General features: G+C 47.5%; 1 protein-coding gene across 3 annotated transcripts in view; it reads right to left on the bottom strand.

Annotated features, from left to right (window-relative positions):
* PTPN3 (protein tyrosine phosphatase non-receptor type 3) overlaps positions 1 to 20,912 on the bottom strand; it is a 104,797-nt gene that overhangs the window by 23,404 nt on the left and 60,481 nt on the right. For all 3 annotated transcript variants that reach the window (XM_035016113.1, XM_035016114.1, XM_035016115.1), the window contains 7 exons: positions 18,319 to 18,453; positions 15,877 to 16,053; positions 7,026 to 7,212; positions 6,778 to 6,855; positions 5,433 to 5,489; positions 4,044 to 4,200; positions 1,472 to 1,632 (listed from right to left, as the gene is read on the bottom strand). In XM_035016113.1, coding sequence (XP_034872004.1) covers positions 1,472 to 1,632; positions 4,044 to 4,200; positions 5,433 to 5,489; positions 6,778 to 6,855; positions 7,026 to 7,212; positions 15,877 to 16,053; positions 18,319 to 18,453 — 952 coding nt within the window. The remainder of the gene's footprint in view (positions 1 to 1,471; positions 1,633 to 4,043; positions 4,201 to 5,432; positions 5,490 to 6,777; positions 6,856 to 7,025; positions 7,213 to 15,876; positions 16,054 to 18,318; positions 18,454 to 20,912) is intronic.

Genomic DNA, 20,912 nt, shown 5'->3' with positions numbered 1-20,912 from the left:
ATGCCTCCCCGCCTTTCCCATCCCCTCCAATGCCAAACATTTATTCATATTCTGTAAGAAGGCCTTTACCTTCTCCTTGTTTCAGTTACTTGGAGAGTGTTTAAAAATGTTGAGCTTTACAGTGTTTAAAATGTATATATCAATTTTGAACTTTTTTGCAATGCAAGGCCAGAGAACATAACCTCTACATTTTCTTCCTTCAAAATCTTAAGTCAACACAGCCTCCTGCAGGACACTGGAAAAAAAGGGCTATTTCTCTTTGTAGATACTCAGTATATGTCCATCAATTCTACCAATTAATTATATTATTCCTCCCCTCTTACCCTGATTTCATTTCCACAAGATAGAAGTTATTTTTCAGGGTGGGGTTAGTTATCTTCACCTTTTACTTACGGGTTTTTATACTTTCTACTGTTGTTTAGATAAACATTGCTCTAATAACATATTATTTACATTCCATTCCTTATGCCATTATAAACCTTTTCTTCACTTAAGATTCTTTGCTTTATAGTGTTTCCTGTTTGATATGCACATCACTCATGCTTTTCTGAATCAGTATGTGACCACGTGCATTTCACAAACTTCTTAGTTTTGCTTCTGTGACTTTTCCCTTTCTATAGCTTTCCAATTAAAAACGGCATTGCTGACTTGTGCTTTTGAACCAAATCTGGACTCTCTCCTAATTTATGAATCCAGACTGTGTATGCTGTCGTTAACCATGATCTATTTTAACTGTCTATGTTAGGCTTCTTTGTGCTCTTCTGTTATCTTTTATTGTATGAACTACAGTTATTCTACCTTTAAAAAATTTGGAAGATAAACACACTCCATTCCCTCTGTTACTGATCAATACAGTGGACTTAAAGACCGAATCGCCTTTGTTCCTGCTTCGTTCTGCGAGGGCCCTGTGTGTGCCTCTGTCAGTCTCAATTCTGTGATTAGAGGCCCCTCCCAGGGAAGGAAGACAGGGTCTGACTCTGGATTCTACTCCTGGTCACATGGTTCCGGGGGACCTGGGCAGGCCAGCCGCTCTGCCCTCATGGGATGATGCAACCTGCTCCAAACTACAGAGCATGTCTGGTGGGGTCAGGGACAGGCTCCTCCACCACCCTCTGGGGCTCACCCACACTGCCTCTCCAGCACCTTCTACTGCTGAGCGTTGAGAGCTTTTGTGTTGGCAGCTAAATATGCTCAGAGTCCCTCCTCCTCGATTTCTGACATGTTTCTCCATGACTACCAAGCATTACTAGATAAGAGGGTGAGGCAGAGTTCAGCACCGGGCTGTGGCCCCATCCCCAGCTTTCCAGGCCTGCTCTGCTGCCCTAGGCTCTGAGCCCCCACTGTGTTCCCACGATGAGCACGGGCTGCCTGGTGACTCGGGTCACGCAGAAGCAACTGAGCAGCCCACTGAGGCACTGAGGCTGCTGTGGCATCCCCACAGGCCCAGGACTTGGCCCTCGAGGTCTCTTACCTCGAACTGGATCAGCACTGTCCCGCTTTCAAGGCCCTTCTTTAGCTGTTCCATGGATCCCTCCAAGGTGGCCCCACCCTCTGGACAAATGGGGAAAATGGCCTCTGGGAAAAGCTGGTTCAGTTCATCTTCAGATTTGATGTCAGCGAATGAGTGCACAGCTGTAGTGAACAAGAAAGAGTGTGTCTGGCAGGGGTAGGAACATTCTGGTAGATCTGTTTCCTCAAAAAAAAAAAATATATATATATACTTACGGCACCTGAATGCAGATGGTTTAAAACAGCTTATTAAACGATTAAGCTCATGGTAATCATTTTCACCAAAGACACTACTTCTTGAATGATTCAGTAAGTGCTAATTATACAAAATGACATACTAATCTTTCTGGTTAGTTTTAAATGATGGTGTTTTGTACTCAGAGCCTTTTGACAAAGGTGGGAGAAAGGGAAAGAATGTTTTTAAAGAAACCTTACTTCCTCCACCTTTGTTCTCTCTGACCTGGTTATTCTTCCACCCAACTGTCTCCCCTCCCCTACTTCTTTCTCAGGTTCCTTTCATTTGCTCCCTTAAAACAAGTATTTTTCATGGGCGCTTTATGACCCGCATTATCCCACAGAGCCCAGTCAGCTTCTCCCTCAAGGCCATCTTTAGGTGGGAGGTTCCCAAGTAAATGTATCAAGTCCCAACACCTCCTCTGGGTTCACTCCTACCTCGTCAGTACAGATTCTCCCTTCCCATCAGACTCCTCTGGGTAAAGGCAAACCTGGGATCTCCCCCATCCCTGCCCTATACTAACTTCCTCCCCAGTCTCACGTGCCTCTTTCTGTCCACTGCCACTTTCTTCGTTCTCCCAAACTGGAAACTTTGGCATCATCTCTCAATTTTCCCTTTCCACCTAGGAAGGGAAGTCATTCTCTTACTCAAAAGCCTTCAATGGCTCCCTACTGCCTTCAGGACAACAAGAAAGGAGAAGGAAAATAACAACCACGGCATTTTCCCACATAGTTGAACTGAATGTTGAACTAGCTGCCATTGTCCCCATTTTACAGTTGAGGAAATGGACTATCAGGGTGAAGAAGTTGTCTAAAGTGTCCAAAGTGACCCAGACTATCAGGGGGGTAGGGGGACACACACAGGAGTCCAGTCAGTCTACATATCTCTGATCCAAAAGACCCCATTCTTTCCACAGACCCTGGAAGCACATTGCTTCTGCTGTTTTGTAAGGATATGATTTCTGTTATGTCTGCGACTCCCTAAGCTGTTTACTTATTTTTCATTCAGTCAATTCACTTTTACTTAAATGTTTATTTTAAAAATGAACTTATTATCGTTAGTTCAAGACAGCCTGTGGCCCTGCCCTTTTACCTCTAATAGTTTACAAGCATCCATTTTTTCTTCTCAGACCAGCGCCAGCCCCCTGCCACGGGCTGGTGGAGGACTCCCCCCCCCCCCGCCTGGCCCGAGGACTCTAGTCCGCACGCCCCGGGGTGCATCCTGTGAGGGGGCCTACTCCCCATCACTGGATTCATTTCCCATCATTAGCCAGTCTGTGACTTGGTTTCCTCATCCCTTCCCTCATATTGACCTAAGTACTGATCTAAGAGGGTTACATAAAGCAATAGGCACAGCACAGGGCCCTTTGCCCTGTGCTGCTTGACATCAGCAACCACGGCCCCTGAACACTGAACACCGGCCTGGCTGGGCATGGCGTCGGTGGTTGGCGGGGGGGCGGTAGGATCTGGAGAGATGGGGCAAGGCCTCACAGACGCAGGCCAGCTCTGGGCTCAGAGATGGACGGGGACAGAGGGAAAGCAGGTGCGTGGGGGCCTGGGGGCTGGGGGTACACACACCCGTGCAGCCAGAACACAGATGCGCAGCCAGGCCTCGAGTCACACACTTCATCTCCCTTCAGTCTTTTAAACCTGTGCAGAAGGATTCAAGGACTTGGCTTGTTTTACAACCACCACCACAACAACACAAGTCATGGTATTTAAGAGAAGCCGTCCTTCAAACGCCCACCTGGTATCAGGAAGCATTCTAGGCGTTCTCCAAGTCTAAGCATCAGTCCATCTTCACAAGAACCCCGTGACGGAGTGGTTACTGTACCCTTACCCTACATCAGAGGGAACTGAAGCACGAACTGCGCAAGAAACTTGCTCAAGGTCCCTCAACCCAGTAGCGGTGGAGGTAGGATCACCCCAGGATGCTCTGCTCTACTGACTTCAACAGAACCCGACCCTTCGTGAAGGGGCTGAAAACACAAATGTCTGCAGGGCCAGGCACCTGAGAGAGGGGCATGATGCGGGGGGAGCCGGCCTGGGAGGGATCAGGGCTCATGTCTTGTGTAAAGGGGGTGGGTGAATGCTGCCTACCTCCAGAGGGCTGGCCACCAGGGGTTGGGCCCTGCGTGGGCAGATCTTCATATTTTTCAAGTGAGAAGTCCCACATCTTGGTTGTGAAGCGGAAGTTCTTGATTGTCCAATGTTGGCTACAAGCTCAACATTTTCAAAACATGGAATGGGCGAGATAGGGCCCCACCTCGCTAAGCCTCCTCCCCTGTGGTGGCTGTTACCTTTTCTCCTGATCACCAGGGCCAGCTCCCGCGTGTGGGACTCCCGGCTGGCTTTGATGAACATCACCACTTGGTCATGCGTGTGTTCTGAGATATCCCGGCCATTGATTAACACAATTTGATCCCCTTCATTCAGCTTAGGAATGCAGGTGTCCGCCTGGGTAGAGAGGAAAATCGAGTTCCTTCGGTTACCATAACACAATCCTCAAGGGCAGGACGCGGACGCTCTCAGAGCCCAGACACTTGAGACCATGTTTGAGTTCTCTTCTCCCTTGGGTGTGACCGTGCCATTATTTTTCTATCTGCTGCTATGCTGACATGGTTGTGGGTTGTGGGACTGTAAATGGTCACGACGTGAGTCATGCAGCATTTCAGAATAAAGCTACGAAACTTACTGAAGCCGTTTCTCTACGATAGCCAACCTTCACTTATTACTGTAATGTAGTAACCGTGAGGCTTCTGAGTTTTTGTTTTCTCGATGTGCTGTTAGAAAATGATTTGTCGGGGTGCCTGGGTGGCTCAGTCGTTAAGCGTCTGCTTTCGGCTCAGGTCATGATCCCAGGGTCCTGGGATCAAGCCCCGCTTCGGGCTCCCTGCTCGGCGGGAAGCCTGCTTCTCCCTCTCCCACTCCCCCTGCTTGTGTTCCCTCTCTCGCTATGTCTTTCTCTCTGTCAAATAAATGAAATTTTTAAAAAAAAAAAAAGAAAATGATTTGTCAGCCACACGTGAGTGTTTGTCTACCTTGCAATGGAGAAAGCCTCTGTCAGGATAACACCAAAGGGAGAAACCAGCATGGAGAGAAGCAATGTACTGAACAGTGTAGGAACAGAAGCCTCTGAATTTGAAGAGGCCATAAGTAGTAAGAAAAAGTAAACTACATGCTTGAGGACCACTTACAAGTAAAACTCCCAACCTGGTTCCTTCTTAGGAGATGCAGTGACTCTTTGCTGCTTACTGCTCTAGAAAAGTAAACCCTCTCCTGAGGAGGCTAGACAGAGGGCAGAGGGCAGGGTGCTGGTGGTGGGATGGTGGGTCTATGTGCACAGAGTGAGCAAAGAAACATACTCTGTGCCTCAGTTTCCTTTTCTTGAAAGTACTTCTAAATTTTAATGTGCACATGAATCACCCAGAAATCTTGTTAAAAGCGCAAATTCTGGTTTAGGAGGTCGGGTGGGGCTTGAGATTCTGCATTTCTAATGAGTTCTCAGGTGATGCTGGTGCTACATGGACCAGCAAAATTCTGGAAAAAACATGGATTCCATTCTCTCTTTCCATTTATACGCATGCATTGACACACACTCTTTGTTGCTGGTAAAGAAACAGCACACAGAAATAGAAATGTTAGATTTAACAGAAAACAAACAGAGAGAACAAAATGTGTTCACTTACAGGTGACTCTGGGTTTATCCTTGACACCACAAGAGGCATCTTTTGATCCACTCCTCCCTATAAACATGTTAAATTGAAAAACAAAACACTTGAATAGCTCATAGCAACAAAGACACACAGATATCGCTGACACAGGGAGGGCTCAAACTTCACTTTAACCTATTCTAATCCCAAGGGTTGGCATCTTTTCAGGATTACAAGGTTCCTGACTCCGTGGGGTCTAGCAGGATAACCAGAGGACTGCTCAGAAGCCTCTTGCTGCCATCCCCACATTCCATGAACTAAAGATGTGCTCGGAGGGTCAAGCTTCTTTTTAAAAATACAAACATCCCCAGGGGACTCCAAAAGCACAGCCTAGAAGTGTTGCTGGAAAGGGAGTTTTCCGCATCGGAGAGAGAAGCTGTAGAAAAAGTCACATGCTGCAAGGGCAGGTCCTCAGCGGGGTGCTGGGGTATAGGAAGGGGGGTCCGAGTTGGCAGCTGTGGGGGTGGGCAGCGGAGAGCACCTGCCCTCATTCTGCTCTAGAGCAGGGCTTAGGCAACTCTGTAAAGGGCCCCAGGGTAAATATTTTAGGTATCGGAGAGGGGGCTCTGTTCCAACTGCTCAACTCTGCCACCAGAGTGTCAAGGTGGCCGATAACTACTTGTAAATGAATGGGTGTGGCCACGTTCCAATAAAATTTTATTTGCAGAAACAGATGGGATGTGACTTGTGGGCCAAAGCAGGCAGAGGTGGGTGAAGACCCTGTAACTTGCGCTGCTATTCTTTCTCATCGGCTTTAGTGATGCTGATGGGTTCCCTCAAAAACCCTTCTTCTGGGGCACCTGGGTGGCTCAGTTGTTAAGCATCTGCCTTCAGCTCAGGTCATGATCCCAGGGCCCTGGGATCGAGCCCCGCATCGGGCTCCCTGCTCCAGGGGAAGCCTGCTTCTCCCTCTCCCACTCCCCCCTGCTTGTGTTCCCTCTCTCGCTGTCTCTCTCTGTCAAATAAATAAATAAAATCTTTAAAAAAAACCCCAAAAAACAAAAAACCCTCTTCTGGAGGTAGAGTTAGTTGGCCAACTGTGTGTCACCTCTCTGAGCCTTAGTACACATTTATGAAAAGGGTTTAAAAATACCAACTTCACCGATTATAAGCACTCAGTGAGGTGACATAAAGAAGTGCACAGTGAGCACCAGGCACAGAGTAGGCCCTTGGCGTGAGGCAGCGCTATGGCCACATTAAAAACTCCCCAATTCTGAGAGCTGAGTCAGTTTCCTCATGCAGACTGAGGCATGCAGCACACTCCTAATGGAAATTTAAAAGCCATCTAAAGACGGCTTCCTTATAAAGACACACAACATACCTTCAGATTAAATCCGAATTTTCCATCTTCATCTGGCGTGATGCGGATCAAAACTAAGTAGCCATCACCATTATCATTCTGGAAAATGTTGCAAAAATGATGGATTATGTTACTCTCTCTCCTGTGGGTGGTGAGGAGGTATTTTATCTTGGTCTTAATTACTTAAACTGCCCATGAGGCGCCTCGGCGCAGGGAAGCCTGGGTGGTCGCCCGGCCCCCCCACTGCCACAGGACCCAAGCTCACCCACCTTGTCGCAGTAGTACTGGCTGGAGTCCTCGGTGGAGCCCCCTTTGGTCACCCTGTGGAAATCCTCTAAGAACTGCTGATCGACGCCATCTGGTGAGCAGGAGCCTGGAGCATTTGAAGATGGAGACACAGAACTGGATGACTTCTGGGTCAGGCAGCTTTGTGCTGGATTGTTCTCGGATAAACTCCTTCATTATGGGGAAGGAGGAGATATCTTAATAACTGGATTAACATTTTAGCAGAGCAAGCATTATTGACTGTCAGGGCCTGGCATCCCAGGGCTGTCATGAATCCCTGCAACCTTAGGTGAGCTCCACAGGTCAATCCCAGGGCTCTGGCACACCCGGGGTCCATGGGCCGCCCTTGCCCTTGTCTGGCCTGAATATCATCAGCTTTAGTTTTGGGGAAAAAGGCAGGAGGGCAGGGAGGATCCAGGAGCTGCTGAAAACTCAGCTCCCTTCCCAGCTGCTCTGAAGGTGACAGGGAAATGTGCCCAGCTACTCTGCTGGCTTAATTACCGAAGCTCACTCAGATGCATGCCTCCATCCCTTATAAAAGCTTTTTCCTTCCATCTCATTCCTGCTCTTAGCTCTGTGTCAGTAGGACTCTTGGCTACCCGCCCCCCCAAATGGGACTAATGTTCCACATCCAAGACAATTTATATTAATCCTAGTTTGCATTATTTGCCTGTGATCTCCATTAATTACCTAAAATGAGATTATACTTTTTTCATCTCTAGTATATACCCTCCCATGGCCATTCACATTTAAATGAGGATCAGGAAGTTCTTTGGTTATATCAGTCACATCTCAAAAATGCTCAGGAGCCACATAAGCCTTGTGGCTCCTGTTTTGGATGGCATGGTTACAGAACATTTTTTTTAAGATTTTATTTATTTATTATTATTAAAGATTTTATTTATTTATTTGAGAGAGAGAGAGAGAGAGAGCACAGACGGAGAGTGAGAGGGAGAAGCAGACTCCCTGCTGGGCAGAGAGCTGATGCAGGGCTCGATCCCAGGACCCTGAGATCATTACCTAAACTGAAGGCAGATGCTTAACTGACTGAGCCACCTGGGCGCCCCAAGATTGATTGATTGATTGACTGATTGATTGATTTATGAGAGAGAGAGAGAGAGAATGAATGCGCAGGGGGGAGGGGCAGAGGGAGAAGCATACTACCTGCTGAGCAGGGAGCCTGATATGGGGTTTGATCCCAGGACCCTAAGATCATGACCTGAGCAGAAGGCAGACGCTTAACCAATTGAGCCATCCAGGCGCCCCCAGAACATTTCCATCAGCACAGGAAGTTCTACTAGACAGTGCTGTCTTAGAGAATTACAGACGATGAGAACTGAACAGACCTCTGAAGTCCTCTGGTCCAACTCCCATTTCACAGGTGAAGAAACTATGGTCCAGAGAGGCTGAGTGACTTGCCCAAGGGCAGTCAGCTTTCCCCTCACTTAACATACAGAATCTGATGGACCTGGGTCCTGGAGCATCTCTTTCTTCTCTGGGCCACACCAAGTCTGTTCCTAAGACCCCCTCCTCCCCACCACAGAGGGCCACAGGGATTAACCATCTCAGCTGGAACTGTGTAGGACCCTCGACTTCTCTGCATCACACACACCCACACTATCCCCCCTCCAGAGCCACAGGCCTACTAGCAAAAGATGCCTTAAAATGCCTACAGAATATAGGGTTTTCCTTACCTTCTACAGACTCTGCCACGTTCTAGCCTCAAACGGACTTAAGAGATGACAGAGAAGAGTAGACAAGGCATTCAGTGACACATAATAGACAAAAGACAGTTGCTGCTGCCTCATTAAATTTTTATCTCAAACCCTTCTCCATGCATTTTTCATTAAATTGGGGCTTCTCTGTTTCTTAGCAAGTTCAAATTATCTTACTCTAAATATAAAATCTGTACCATATTCACACAAGAATTCACAATCTCAATTTATGTGAATATAAAAATTCAGTGACAGACCAGTGTAGAAATAACAGCGATATGCGAGACTAGAGTTTGGCCCTATGGCTTTCGAGCTGCTGGGTTAGGGAAGGGTGCTATGGATGGGAAGGCATTTCAGAGACAGGATATTTTGGAAGTGAAGCTGTATGCCAGTGGTAAGTTTTCAGAGTGAAGATGAACAAATCTTTAATTTACTTTAAGCTTTAAAAAAATTACCCCCAAAGAGGGTAACTTGGCCAGTTTCATGTTTATATGAGCACCCCCTCGTGGCAGGAGGGGCAACTGCTTGGCAGTTGCCAGACAAAAATCAAGCCAAACCTGGTTTAGCAAACACTACTATTTCCAGTTCTAAGGGTGGAGCTGAACCTTTAATACGAAGTTGCAAATAGCAAACACACTTCAAACGTTTGGAAGACTCTGGAGGGTGATAGCGAAAGAAAGGGTGAAGGGCATATAAACAAAAAAAAAACCCAGAAAAGCAAAGTGACAGAGCAGAAGAGAACAGACTAATTTCAGTAAAAGTCTAATTTTATATTCATTATATTTAATTTCTACATTTTGAATGTGTGGCTTACATCATATAAAGTTTTAAAGTATTTTTCTCTTTCAGTATAAAATGTAACGGTCTATCTAACACAGCCCACAGTGCTAAAAATAATATATTCCAAGTCATTATGTGCCCAATCCTATTTTCTAAGTAGGGATGGAGAGGTTACTTTTAGAGAGCAATTTATTAAACATATGACGATTTTTTTTTTTTTGGCTGATCAACTATGTACAGACGTTCCCTGTAGGCTGCAGTAACGTTCTGCTCAGCGTGGAGGATGGACAGACAGATGGTGAGGAGGACATCAAATGAGAAGCAACAAGAACATGGCAGCTGGATGCAGCACACGGATGCCAGGAGCCAAGACGCCAAACCAAGTGGGCTTCCTCCCTCCTTGGGGCAGGAGATGAGGTGCTGCTGAGGGAGAGCCTGGTGGGTGAGAAGGGACGAGGGGAGCTGCCAGGGGTACCTGGGCTCTAGGGAAAGGAGCGAAGAAAGGGGTAGGACGAGCCAAAGCAAGAAGCCAGTGTGGGCTGACAAAGCCAATAAGTGGGAAGAAGGTCTGTCCCTGGGGCAGGAAGGGGGCACTTGTCAGGGGAGGGGAGACACGGTGGGGGGGGGGGACTGTCACTGCTGTCTGGGATCCAGAGCAGCCAGGAAGGGCCTGCCCAGCTCCAGCTCCCTGGGGAGACAGGGGCAAGGACAGACTGACAGGCAGACCAAAGGGTATTCGCCTTCGGGAAACAGATGCTTCAGAACTCTAAGTGCCACCGACTACAGGTATGAAAAACCAAAGCCATTAGAATTTATTCCTCAGCTGAAGAAATTATAAATGGTAGGACTGCCCATGAAAGAAAGACTTCTGCATCGTGATGCTTTCATACCACGCTTCCCTAAGCCCTACGAAAGGACAATGACCTGCACCCTCAAGCCTGTTAGAGGAAGCAGTGTTGTGCCCCACGGAGGGCGCCCCGGCTCTAACTGGGCGCCCGGTGAGGAGGCGTTTGCTGTGTGGGTGTCACAGAACAGGGGCCATTTGCTGTCACATTTCTCTCTCGAGTCTATGAGCTTCTCCAGGTTGGGAGAGACCTTTGTGCTCTTCTTCTTCCTCTCCTAACCTAGGGCACATAACACCTAGCCAGGCACGCAGCGAGAGCTCAAGCAAGGTGCTGAGTGAATGAAGAAGGAAACCACCTTACTGAAGTCCCTGGGCTTGGCTGAATTACTCTAGAAGAGCACAGAATTCACTCGGTCACCTGGAAGCGGGGGGGGGGGGGGGGGGGGCGGGGGAGGGGGTCAGTAAAAGTGCGATACATAGTTCTCAGCTTCGGTGAGCTCAGAGCTTCTGAGAACGTCATGTTCATATAGGTCCCCTGAGGATCTTGTTCAAATGCAGACTGATTCAGCAGGCCTGGGGTGGGCCTGAGGTTCACATTTCCACCAAGCTCTCAGGAGATGCTGATGTTCCTGAGCTGTGGCCAAAACGGGAGTGTGAGGGGCTAGAGAGAACTCAGGGTCTAGTTTAAGAGAAGACATAAAAGTATAAAAATAATCAAAGAATATCATCGTGTTGCACTGGAGATGCTCAGATGTCTGGGGTACAGTGGGAAGCCAGGAGAGCCTTCACAGAGGCATTGGATCTGGAGTTTGAGAGAGGACTTAGCAGGAGTCTGAACAGGTAGCTGAGAGGGAAGGAGAAGGGGGCCTAGGAAAAATACTAATAACAAAAAAAACAAAACAGCAGCATATGCAGAGGCATAAAACTCTGAAAAAGCACGGGGGCGTGACTTGCTGGGACACAAATTTCCCAAAGAGAAGCCGGTCGGCTTGTGAGGAGGAGACCCAAGGCTACGGGCACGACTGCGACCATCCCCATGACCAAGGAGGTGGCCGACCACGGGCCGCACAGTGGCATGGCGCAGGGGTCCAATTTGAGAGCAGTCTGGGAGGAAGATTATCGAGGTGAGGACCTTGCAGAGAAAGGCGGAAGAAAAGGAGTCCAGGATGACTCAAGTTTCCAATGGGTGCAAACAGGGTGGTAGTGAAATGCAGCCCCCACTCGCCAAGACCCAGGAGGAGCCACAGGTGGGACTGGAAGACGATGAGTGGAGACTGGGGTCCCTGGGGTTTAAAGCGTCGGTCACACGTCCACATGCAAGTGGACGGATGCCTGGTGGAGGACAGGCAAGGTGCAGGGAAAACGAACATGGAACCGCTAATGCAGCCCCGTGGTGGGCGGGCCTCCTCCAACAGAGACCCTTAGACGTACATGGAGTCACGCTCTAGTCCAGGACTGACGTGCAGAGAACGGTGACTAGCAGGCTGAAGGGTGGCCTGTGGCCGACGGGATGGGAAGTAACTTAAAGGAGAGTCGACAAGGGGTGTCAGGGAGAATGAGAAGCAGATGCTACCTGTGCTGTCCAGGAGCTCCAGGCAGGGATCTGTGGACGGCAGGGCTCGTGCTGGGCCAGCGTCCAGGACAAGGCTTCCTGCACAGGCCGGACAACGGGGCCGCCCAGCACCAGGTCAGGCCACCACACTGCACGACAGCTCCCGGCCGCAGGCGGGGCGACAGGGTGGCAGGGCCGGGGGCGTTCGTGCACGGCCGGCGTGGCTCCACAGGGCATTCCCAGAGTCCCTCTCAATGCGCAGAAGTTCTTAAAAGCGTTCAGTAGTGGTGGGTAAACATATACACTATAAAATTTACCATTCCACCCTTTTTTGAAGTGTACAGTTCTGCAGCATTAAGTGCATTCACATCGTCGCCTGCAGAGTTTTGAGATAAAAAATGACAGCCGCCCGTGTCCCCTGGAACAAGGCAGGCTCTAAAGAGAGAGGCATGCAAATATCGAGGCATCACAACACAGAGCCCCACACCCTCGGAGGACCCGTCAGGACGACTGTGGGAAAGCAGCAACAAAGAAGTTCTTCAAATACGACCCTCCACTGCGCCAAAGTGGCTTTTCCACCAGCCTCTGTTCTGCAAAGTCACTTTTCCTTTAGGGAACCTACCCTCCCGTGTTTTCTTGGTGGTAGAGAGTGGTAGGTTTTTTTAAAAAAAAAACCTTTTTTTTTTTTTTTTTTGCCATGAAGAAAACTTCCTTTCCTGCAGAGTTCCGCCTCGGCTCTGAAGCAAGCAAAGGAACACGGAAGGGCTGAGAGAACCCCGGGAGTAACGAAAGAGCACAGCAGACTCGGGCACAAAGCAAACTGCCAAGGATTCATAACTATAATCATAAACTTGGCTGTGCTGCTATAAATGTGGAACAACCCGGATGGTGACTCACCCGCTAAGATAATGTTCAGAGAGCCTGAGCCGTGCCACTCTGGGTGGAGAGCCAAAGTCTATCTGCTCTTTTTCTTCCTTTCTCTTTCTTCTTGTTTACATGGGTATGAATGTTACACTGAATTCTCCTTTCTACAAGGAACCCTCCAGACTGTGATATTATTCTTCCGATTTCTCTGACAGAATACTTCTTTTTGCCTCTTAGCACAAACAGGCTGTATAAAACATGTCAGACATTTCTTGAACACCTTGCAAATAAATACTCAAGTAACCACCCTGGGTTTTTGTCACCAAGCACAGACCAACCTTTCCTGCTTGCCTTGGGCAGTGGAGGGCCCCCAGACTCTTGGGGGGCAGCTGCCTCTGAAGACCCAGCGGGAGGCAGCATCCCGCCAGCAGGAAGAGGTCCCCCACCTGAGGCGGTAGGGCCTGCCATTTTTCACCTGCTCACCCCACTTGCTGCGCACGGCCGTTAACGTGACTCCATGAGACACATCTTATGGGCAGAGCCGTGACAAGAAAGGCTGCCTTCGCATCACCATTATTTGCCACTTTGAACATTTAGGTGCAAAATAAAAAGTGCCCCAGGATGACACATCTTACAAGGTCTCATGGAAGAGTTTCAAAGAATTGATGTGCCATGTGTAGGGATGCACGGGGCCTGAAATTACTTGAATCAAACAGGACTTAAGGAAGTGAATTTTGAATCTAATTTTAATGAATGTAAATTTTGTTTTTTTAAAAGTAGATACCCCGCCTAGTGTGGAGCCCAATGCGGGACTTGAACTCACAACCCTGAGATCAAGACCTGAGCTGAGAGCAAGAGTGAGCTGCTTAACCGACTGAGCCATCCAGGCGCCCGTGAGTGTAAATTTAAATAGCCCTGGGTGGCTAGTGGCTTCCGGGTTGGACAGTGCTGCACGACGCCATGATGTGGGTGGCAGGCCACAGTAGGAAAATCTGATGTGGGACCTGTAATTGTGCTTCTCAGGACCCTCAGACCGTTCCCCAAACTCTTTCCTTTTACCAAAGCGGTAGAAGATGCAGTGATGAAGGCTGACAATGTGCTATTTGCCCGGCTGCCCTGGCAGCCCGTTAAGGCAAAGACTTGTCTAATTTGCCTTGATGTTCCCTCCCTGAGCAGCAAAGGGTGTATATGGTGTGCTTGTGCTCAGCAGTGCACGCAGCCTTGGAAAGCATCCACACCCCGCCTGACAGACTCCATCTCTCTACCCGGCACCGATCAATACTGCCATAGCACTTTCTGTGATGATGGAAAGGTATCTATCTGTTCTGTCCAGCACGGTAGTCGCTACCTACATGTGGTTCTTGAGGTTCAGATGACTGAGAAATGGGATTTAAATGTTAAGTAACCTAAATCTGAATAGCCACACGTGCTTAATGGCTATGGCACTGGACCACGGGAGTCTGGATGGTCTACAATTCCATGATGGGAATGCAAACCACAAGAGGAAGGGCTGACATGGAGGGTGTGAGACTGAGCTCCCCGGAGCCCTCAGTCCATTTCCCAAACCCTCTTTCTCCTTTCCCCAAAGCTACAGAACCCCAACCCCATCTCCAACTCAAACTGGCTCAAGTCATGCATGCCTGCATTCCTGCCTTGTCTATCTAGATTTGCAAAACCATGGTGTCACACAAAGGAACTCTCACCCTTCCACACTGTCACTTCAACAGGGCTACAAGTTGGAGCAAGAGATAGTGATCATTTCAACAAAAGCATCATCCGAGCTCAAGTCACAAGGAAACAGTGACCAGAGGATTATTTAACCAGACGTGTTAAGAACACAGATAAGCTGGAAACCATGTTTGCTGCGGTCAGAGACAACAGAGAGGTAACAACCTCACACGTAAGGAGGAAGCCAGATTTGCAATTCACCTGCGATGTCCAGAATACAATCACGGTGCGCTGAATGCCACAAACCTAGCAGCTAGAGCGGTAAAAATTTACAGATTAACTAAAGTGCCTTCTCGCTAATCCTGTGCCATTAAGGGAGGCATTGTGTTTCCGTATTATTTCGGGTATAGTATGGCACTTAAACAGCATCAATACCAAACGCCTATGGTTGACTTCCTAATGGTTGATCCGGTCCTCTCATACTTCAGCCTAAAATGTCATTTTACTTATGATTAGGTCTGTCCACTTTAAAAACTTGATTTGAGATCGCTTACTCTAAAATGTATAGATAGAGTAGAGCTGTGAATTCATTCAGAGAAAAAAATAACAGCCATGAATAAGGCAGGGAAGAGTAGGCACTATCTCAGGAACTGGAGTAAGGGAAGCCAGTGCACTGAGCCTAACGTGGAGCTCTGAGTTCCCTGCTAATCAAGACCAAAGGGAACCAGTGATTTCGATACAGCTTATTGAATAATCAAAGAGCTCAAGCCAGTACTTTTGGAAAGATGTTTTTTCCCCCGGCCTTGCGATGGGAAGGGAGTTTGTCACAATTAAAATAGGGCAAAGTGGGGACATAAAAGAATTTAACGCAAACTGTCAACAAAAATTTAACAAAAATGCAGGATTCATTTTTGAATGAACACTAAAGATTCATTAAAAACAAACCCCTCTCCCCAAAAAACCCAGAGGGCACACTGTAGATCTGAGAAGGCTTTCTGTGGACAGGTACAAGTAAGCTTATCTCCATCGATCTAGAATCTTGCAGTGGTTAAAACTTTGGCAATCTAGAGAAAAACTACTATTAAGGTTAACGTATCTATAGCTCTGGAATGGGAACTGATTTAAATGGGGCTTTGCTCATGAACTGGAGACGATTCAAGAGAGCTAACATGTCTGTGGAGAGTAGGTCTCTGTCATACACAAAAAGAAGTGCAAGCTCGAGACCCCAGGCATACAGCTTGTCCCCCCCGTGGCGGCAGGGACAGTCTGATGTATGCTGTCATCCTGGCAGAGAGCAGCCTAGGGAGCTGGCTGCAGGCTCCAGCCCTTGACTTAAATGGCCATCTCTGGGCCTGAGCAAATTCTTCAACAGCCAAAACAAGCAGATACAAAGAAGAGAACATGTTTCTTACTCTCGGTGCGGGCTTCGGTTCTGAGAAACCTCGGATTCGCTGTCTTTTGGGGACAGGGAGCCCTTGTACGTGTAAAACACATCTTCAGTTTCAGTAATGTAGGTCATCTCGTTCGCAAGGTTATCGGCAGAAGAGTGCCGAGGCTTTCGGATTTCGTGCCGGAGCCGAGGACTTCGCCTGCGTGGGGGAAAGGTCGAGTGTGAAGTGTTGAAAGCAAATTCCACTTAAAAACTTTACCAGGCATCAGGGATCTAACTTTGTACCCTGACCTAAGGATGCCTTAGCTGATGCTGTTGGAAATTAAGAACCAGTTAACCCATTACTACGCCGGAATCCACCCAGGGCCACATGAGTCCTCGATACTCTCAGCCCCCGTGCCGTAGCCCCCAGAACGGCAGCCTCGGCTGTAAAAACAGGCAGATGAGATTAATTTACGCCCTTTGGGAGGTTGTGAGTGTTGATTTAGGGTGAGTTATTCTTCTAGGAAGACTCAAGCTCTCAATGCCCAAATAATACACTGTACTGACTACTGATCAATTCTTCGGATTCATTCGAGCACGAGTATTAAGTAATGGGTTCAGAAGCCAAAGTACAATTTTTGGCAAAACCAAAACCTTACTTCAACTACATCCCTTCATGTGAATTTCACTTAATCCAAGAAGAAATATTTGTTTGTTTGTTTTTTAGATTTTTATTTATTTGACAGAGAGCAAGAGAGCACAAGGAGGGGGAGCAGCAGAGAGAGAGGGAGCCCAACACGGGGCTCAATCCCAGGACCCTGAGATCATGACCTGAGCCGAAGGCAGATGCTTCACCAACTGAGCCACCCACGTGCCCCGAAATGTTTGCTTTTAAAAATATACCCTGTATGCCCTATTAGATGGGTACGGCAGTACCACCCTGTCTTTAGGCAAGTCACACCACCTCTCCGGGCCTCAGCTGTACGTACCTGTTCCTGAAAACGAACCAAATGAAGCAATGTTCTCCGGACGCCTAGCGTGGCCCCTGGGCATCGGCTCCTGCAGTGGGTGACCCCAGGCTGCTGAGCCTTCTTACTTCTATTTTCTCTCCATTTTTCTAGCTGCTTCTTCCTTAGCCATTTCTCCTGGACACTGTCAGGGCCTTCACTATTCCCATTCCCTCGGGGCCCAGGTAATCAATAATACCGTGTCCAGAGTAGGGGAGAAAGGCATGTGACTCCTCAGGAGGGGACCTATAAATAGCAGTAAGAGCTCCAGGCCACGGGTGTGGCGACATCAAACCCTGCTGTTCTCCTGGATGCTGTCCTGGGCCTCCGTTCCGGGGCCCTGGCATCGCTGCCCCAGCAGCTTTCAGACAAATTGAGCTGCTACTTTACAGCATAGATTTACCACTCTAGGATGAAGTGCCTAAATCTTGGGAAACCAAGAAACAAATCTACTCAGTCATGCTATGACTTCTAACACTAACTACCATCAGCATCTCTGTCTAGAGCATTTGGCCCCGGGCGGGGAGGGGGGTCCTCACCCAGCAGCCCTGCACAGCAGCCCCGTTTTGTGCCTATTAGAATCTCCCTTAGTCCTAGTAGACCCCTCCTTGGTAATTCACAGGTCCACCCGAGTCTTTTGTGACATGAATACAAAGCCATACTCTCTAGTCCAGCGTGGAGCTGGGGCAATGTTTCTGGCTTGGTTTCCCTTCCTGCATGATGCCTGGCCATTTCGGACCCATTCACAAAACTGGCCTGATGTCTCTGAGGAACAACATTCTAATATAACAACAACAAGAATTCCACCGGGTTTTTTTTTTTTTTTTTTTTTTTTTTTCCCACTTACAAAGCACTTGTACACTGTCAAATCACTTGTGGTGATTTTTTGAACCCTTTGACAGATGGGAAGACTGAGACCAGAGAGGTAAAGAAACTTGTGAGTTAACAAAAGAGCCCAAATCTGAGTCCGGGTGATGGAGCTACACACTGCCCTTCCCACTTTGCCAACTGCTACTTTCTTCCTTTAAAGACAGGCTGCTTCCCCAAGTGCATCTGCTACTGCAGCTGAGGACCACGCACCCTACACTGCAACCCTTCACTAGGTTTCCCTGAAGTTTATTTTGTGTGATGTTAACGGAATACAGATAAAGTAAAGCTCAGTGTGCTTCCCAAAACATTAATATGCCAGTGTGTACTCTAATTCCACGAGGGGCGTTGCAGTAGGCTGTAGTTCTCAAATTCAGACCAAATAACTTTTTAATAAAAAGGACATCCCAGCATCACACACTAAGGAAAATGTTTAGCTAGGCTTGTGCATGTCATGAAAACACTAAGCTGTTCATTCCGCAAGAGCCAAGCATGCAAACATAAACTCTGATTGCAGGCCACCTATATTGGGAAAACTTAGGAAGTTGAGTTTTTAAGAGAGATCAAGTGTTTACTGGTGGGTAGAACAAAAAAAAAGGAGGACGTACCAGTTGGGAGTGATGGGAGGGGACCGAGAAGGCAGGCTCTTGGTTTCTAAGTGTTCCGCTGATAATGATCTCCGCATGGCTGGGTTCCACACCATCCCTCCAATCACCTTTTTGCAATACTGGTTATTTACAGACCTGAAAAACCAGAAGCAAGGTTCACTTTCTACATGGACAGACGTGTCCAACAAGAAATTACACCATAAGAGAAACAGTCTGTCCATGCTCCCTCCCTGGTGGAGGGCTGGTTAGCACCTGGATGACACCAGCCAAGGTTACAAAGTAGAGGTATGAGGTCCAAAGTAGTTCCCTTCTGTCCTGGCTGCCCTTGTTGTTTCTTCTCTTCTGGTGAAAATATTTTCTTGGGCCCTACTACTGCAAGCGATTAAGTTGCTCTCAGAATATCACCGAACCTTACCACGAGATGAGAAGGCATTTTCAGGATAACACAGAAATACAGCTCAAATAACTTCAAGGAATTTTCACGTCACTCACAATGGCACGAATACAAACATTAACCATCCTTCCAGGAAGGTGCTCTTCAACATCCTAGCTGGTAGAAGCCATTAGCTATAAATCACAGATAACTCTTTGAAAGAAGGCCCGAGAATATGCTTCGGGGATGGAGTTCCAGGCCACGTGCTATATGAACGGGCCTCCCTGAAGCTAACTTTTGTGTTTTATTTATACCTAGAGAATTTAAATTGTAGCTATCTAGACCCCTCAAGGAATGAGTTCTTTGAAAGGATGGGGTTTGAAGTCAGCTTAAATCAAACTCAGTTCTGCCATTCCTACATTTTAAACAATGTTTTAACGTCTTATTAAAACATTCCACGCATTTCCTTGCAGCCAAACAAACAAAAAGAGGACAAAAAACCCAGAAGAACATGAAACTCTCCCTAGAATATCAATGTACTAATTTACAGTAAGAAATAGCATTGTCACCCTGATCAAAACATTCACAGCAGCATCACTAAGAGAATCTACATCAGAAAGCAAATTAGCATTGATTGACAACACTGCCTCAGAACAAGGGGAGCAAGCGAGAGGATTTAAAAGTTTAATGTCGTAGTTCCCTAAAGTATGTGTCACAGGTTATTATTAGATACTTTTATGGGAGGAAAAAAAAGTGTTCCATTGTCCCTTAAGCTTGCAAAATACTGAACAAGTTCCTTTTATGTGGAACCTCTATCAGGAGGTCCCACATGCAAAGATGTAGGTGTAGCTCTAGGGTTGGGCAAATCATGTGAACTAAGCCTCAGTTTTCTCATCTATAAAATGGACACAGTGAGGGCTGAAATTTGCAATACGATGAAGGTGGTCTTAGTAGTAAAGAACTGCTGGCCCATGTCCCTGAATCACCAATATCCCCAATCGACCCCCCCAGTGGCAGATTAAAAATGGCTCCAGTTCTTGGACTCTTGAATGTGGGCTGGCCTGTGACTGCTCTGACCAAGAGTAGCTGTGCCAGTTCTGGGCCTGCCTCGAAGATGACTGGCTGCTTCTGCCCTTGGAGCCCTGAACTTCCGTGTAAGACATCCAACGACCATGCTGGAGAGCCACATGAAGAGGCCCTGAGAACAGAGAGAAGTAAGGGGTCCAGGTGAGTCCAGCCTTCCAATCATTCCATCAGGCATGGGAGCCAAGTCATCTTGGATCTGCAGCCCAGCCCAGCCACCAGCTGCCTATCGCTGAGAAATCCAGTCTATACCGCATGGAGCAGAAGAGGTTGCTGGCCAAGCCCTTCCCAAATTCTCGATACACAAAATCTCGAGATAGAACAGAAAGATGACTGTTTTGTTTTTTAAAGATTTTAATTATTTGAGAGAGAGAGAGAGAGAGCGCCCACGCATGGGGAGGAGCAGAGGGAGAAGGACAAGCAGACGCTGGCGCTGAGTGTGGAGCCCCATGCGGGACACGATCCCATGACCCTGAGATCATGACATGAGCTGAAATCAAGAGTTGGATGCCAAACCAACTAAGCCACCCGGGTGCCCCAAGATGCTTGTTTTACGGTACCAAAATAGGGGTAGTTTTTTCTCTCACAATGGGTAACCAGAACCTGCCCACCTCACCCCCAATTCTGTGTTGGCTATATTTTACAGAAACGAGGAAATTCAAACAGTAAATTCAAATCAAAAGTGACACAGGCAGGATCTGAACTCAGTCTTCTCAGCAAAGTCCATGCTTTCAACTGCTCACTATCCAATCCTGTCAGCTGGCCCGAAGGCTTAGGTCCAACTAAAGTGAACAGTCAATTCCCGTAAGTTGTGTCTGTGACACGTTCAGTAAGAGCCACTGAATGTATAAAGTACTAGATAATATTATGGGAGCTGGAAACTTTGAAAATAGATTTGTTCTTGGTTCATCAGAAGCTGAGAGAGAACACTTAGCACCATAAATACTATCACTGATACTAACAGAAATTCACTGCCTATTGAATCTATAAAAAGCTACCTAATGATTATCAACATAATAGGAGTGTCACTGGGATAGTCTGATACAGTCCCACGTATCAGATAATGGCTCAGACAGGGGCCCTGTTTCATTAGTAACAGCCATATCAACAACAATGCAAAATTATGAAAACAATTTTT

Source organism: Mirounga leonina, unplaced genomic scaffold (assembly GCF_011800145.1).
Source record: "Mirounga leonina isolate KUSES-001 unplaced genomic scaffold, KU_Mleo_1.0 Mir_170, whole genome shotgun sequence".
In the NCBI taxonomy this organism is placed as follows: domain Eukaryota; kingdom Metazoa; phylum Chordata; class Mammalia; order Carnivora; family Phocidae; genus Mirounga; species Mirounga leonina.
The sequence above is the reverse complement of the archived record's forward strand: the minus strand, read 5'-3'. Positions and strand labels throughout refer to the sequence as shown.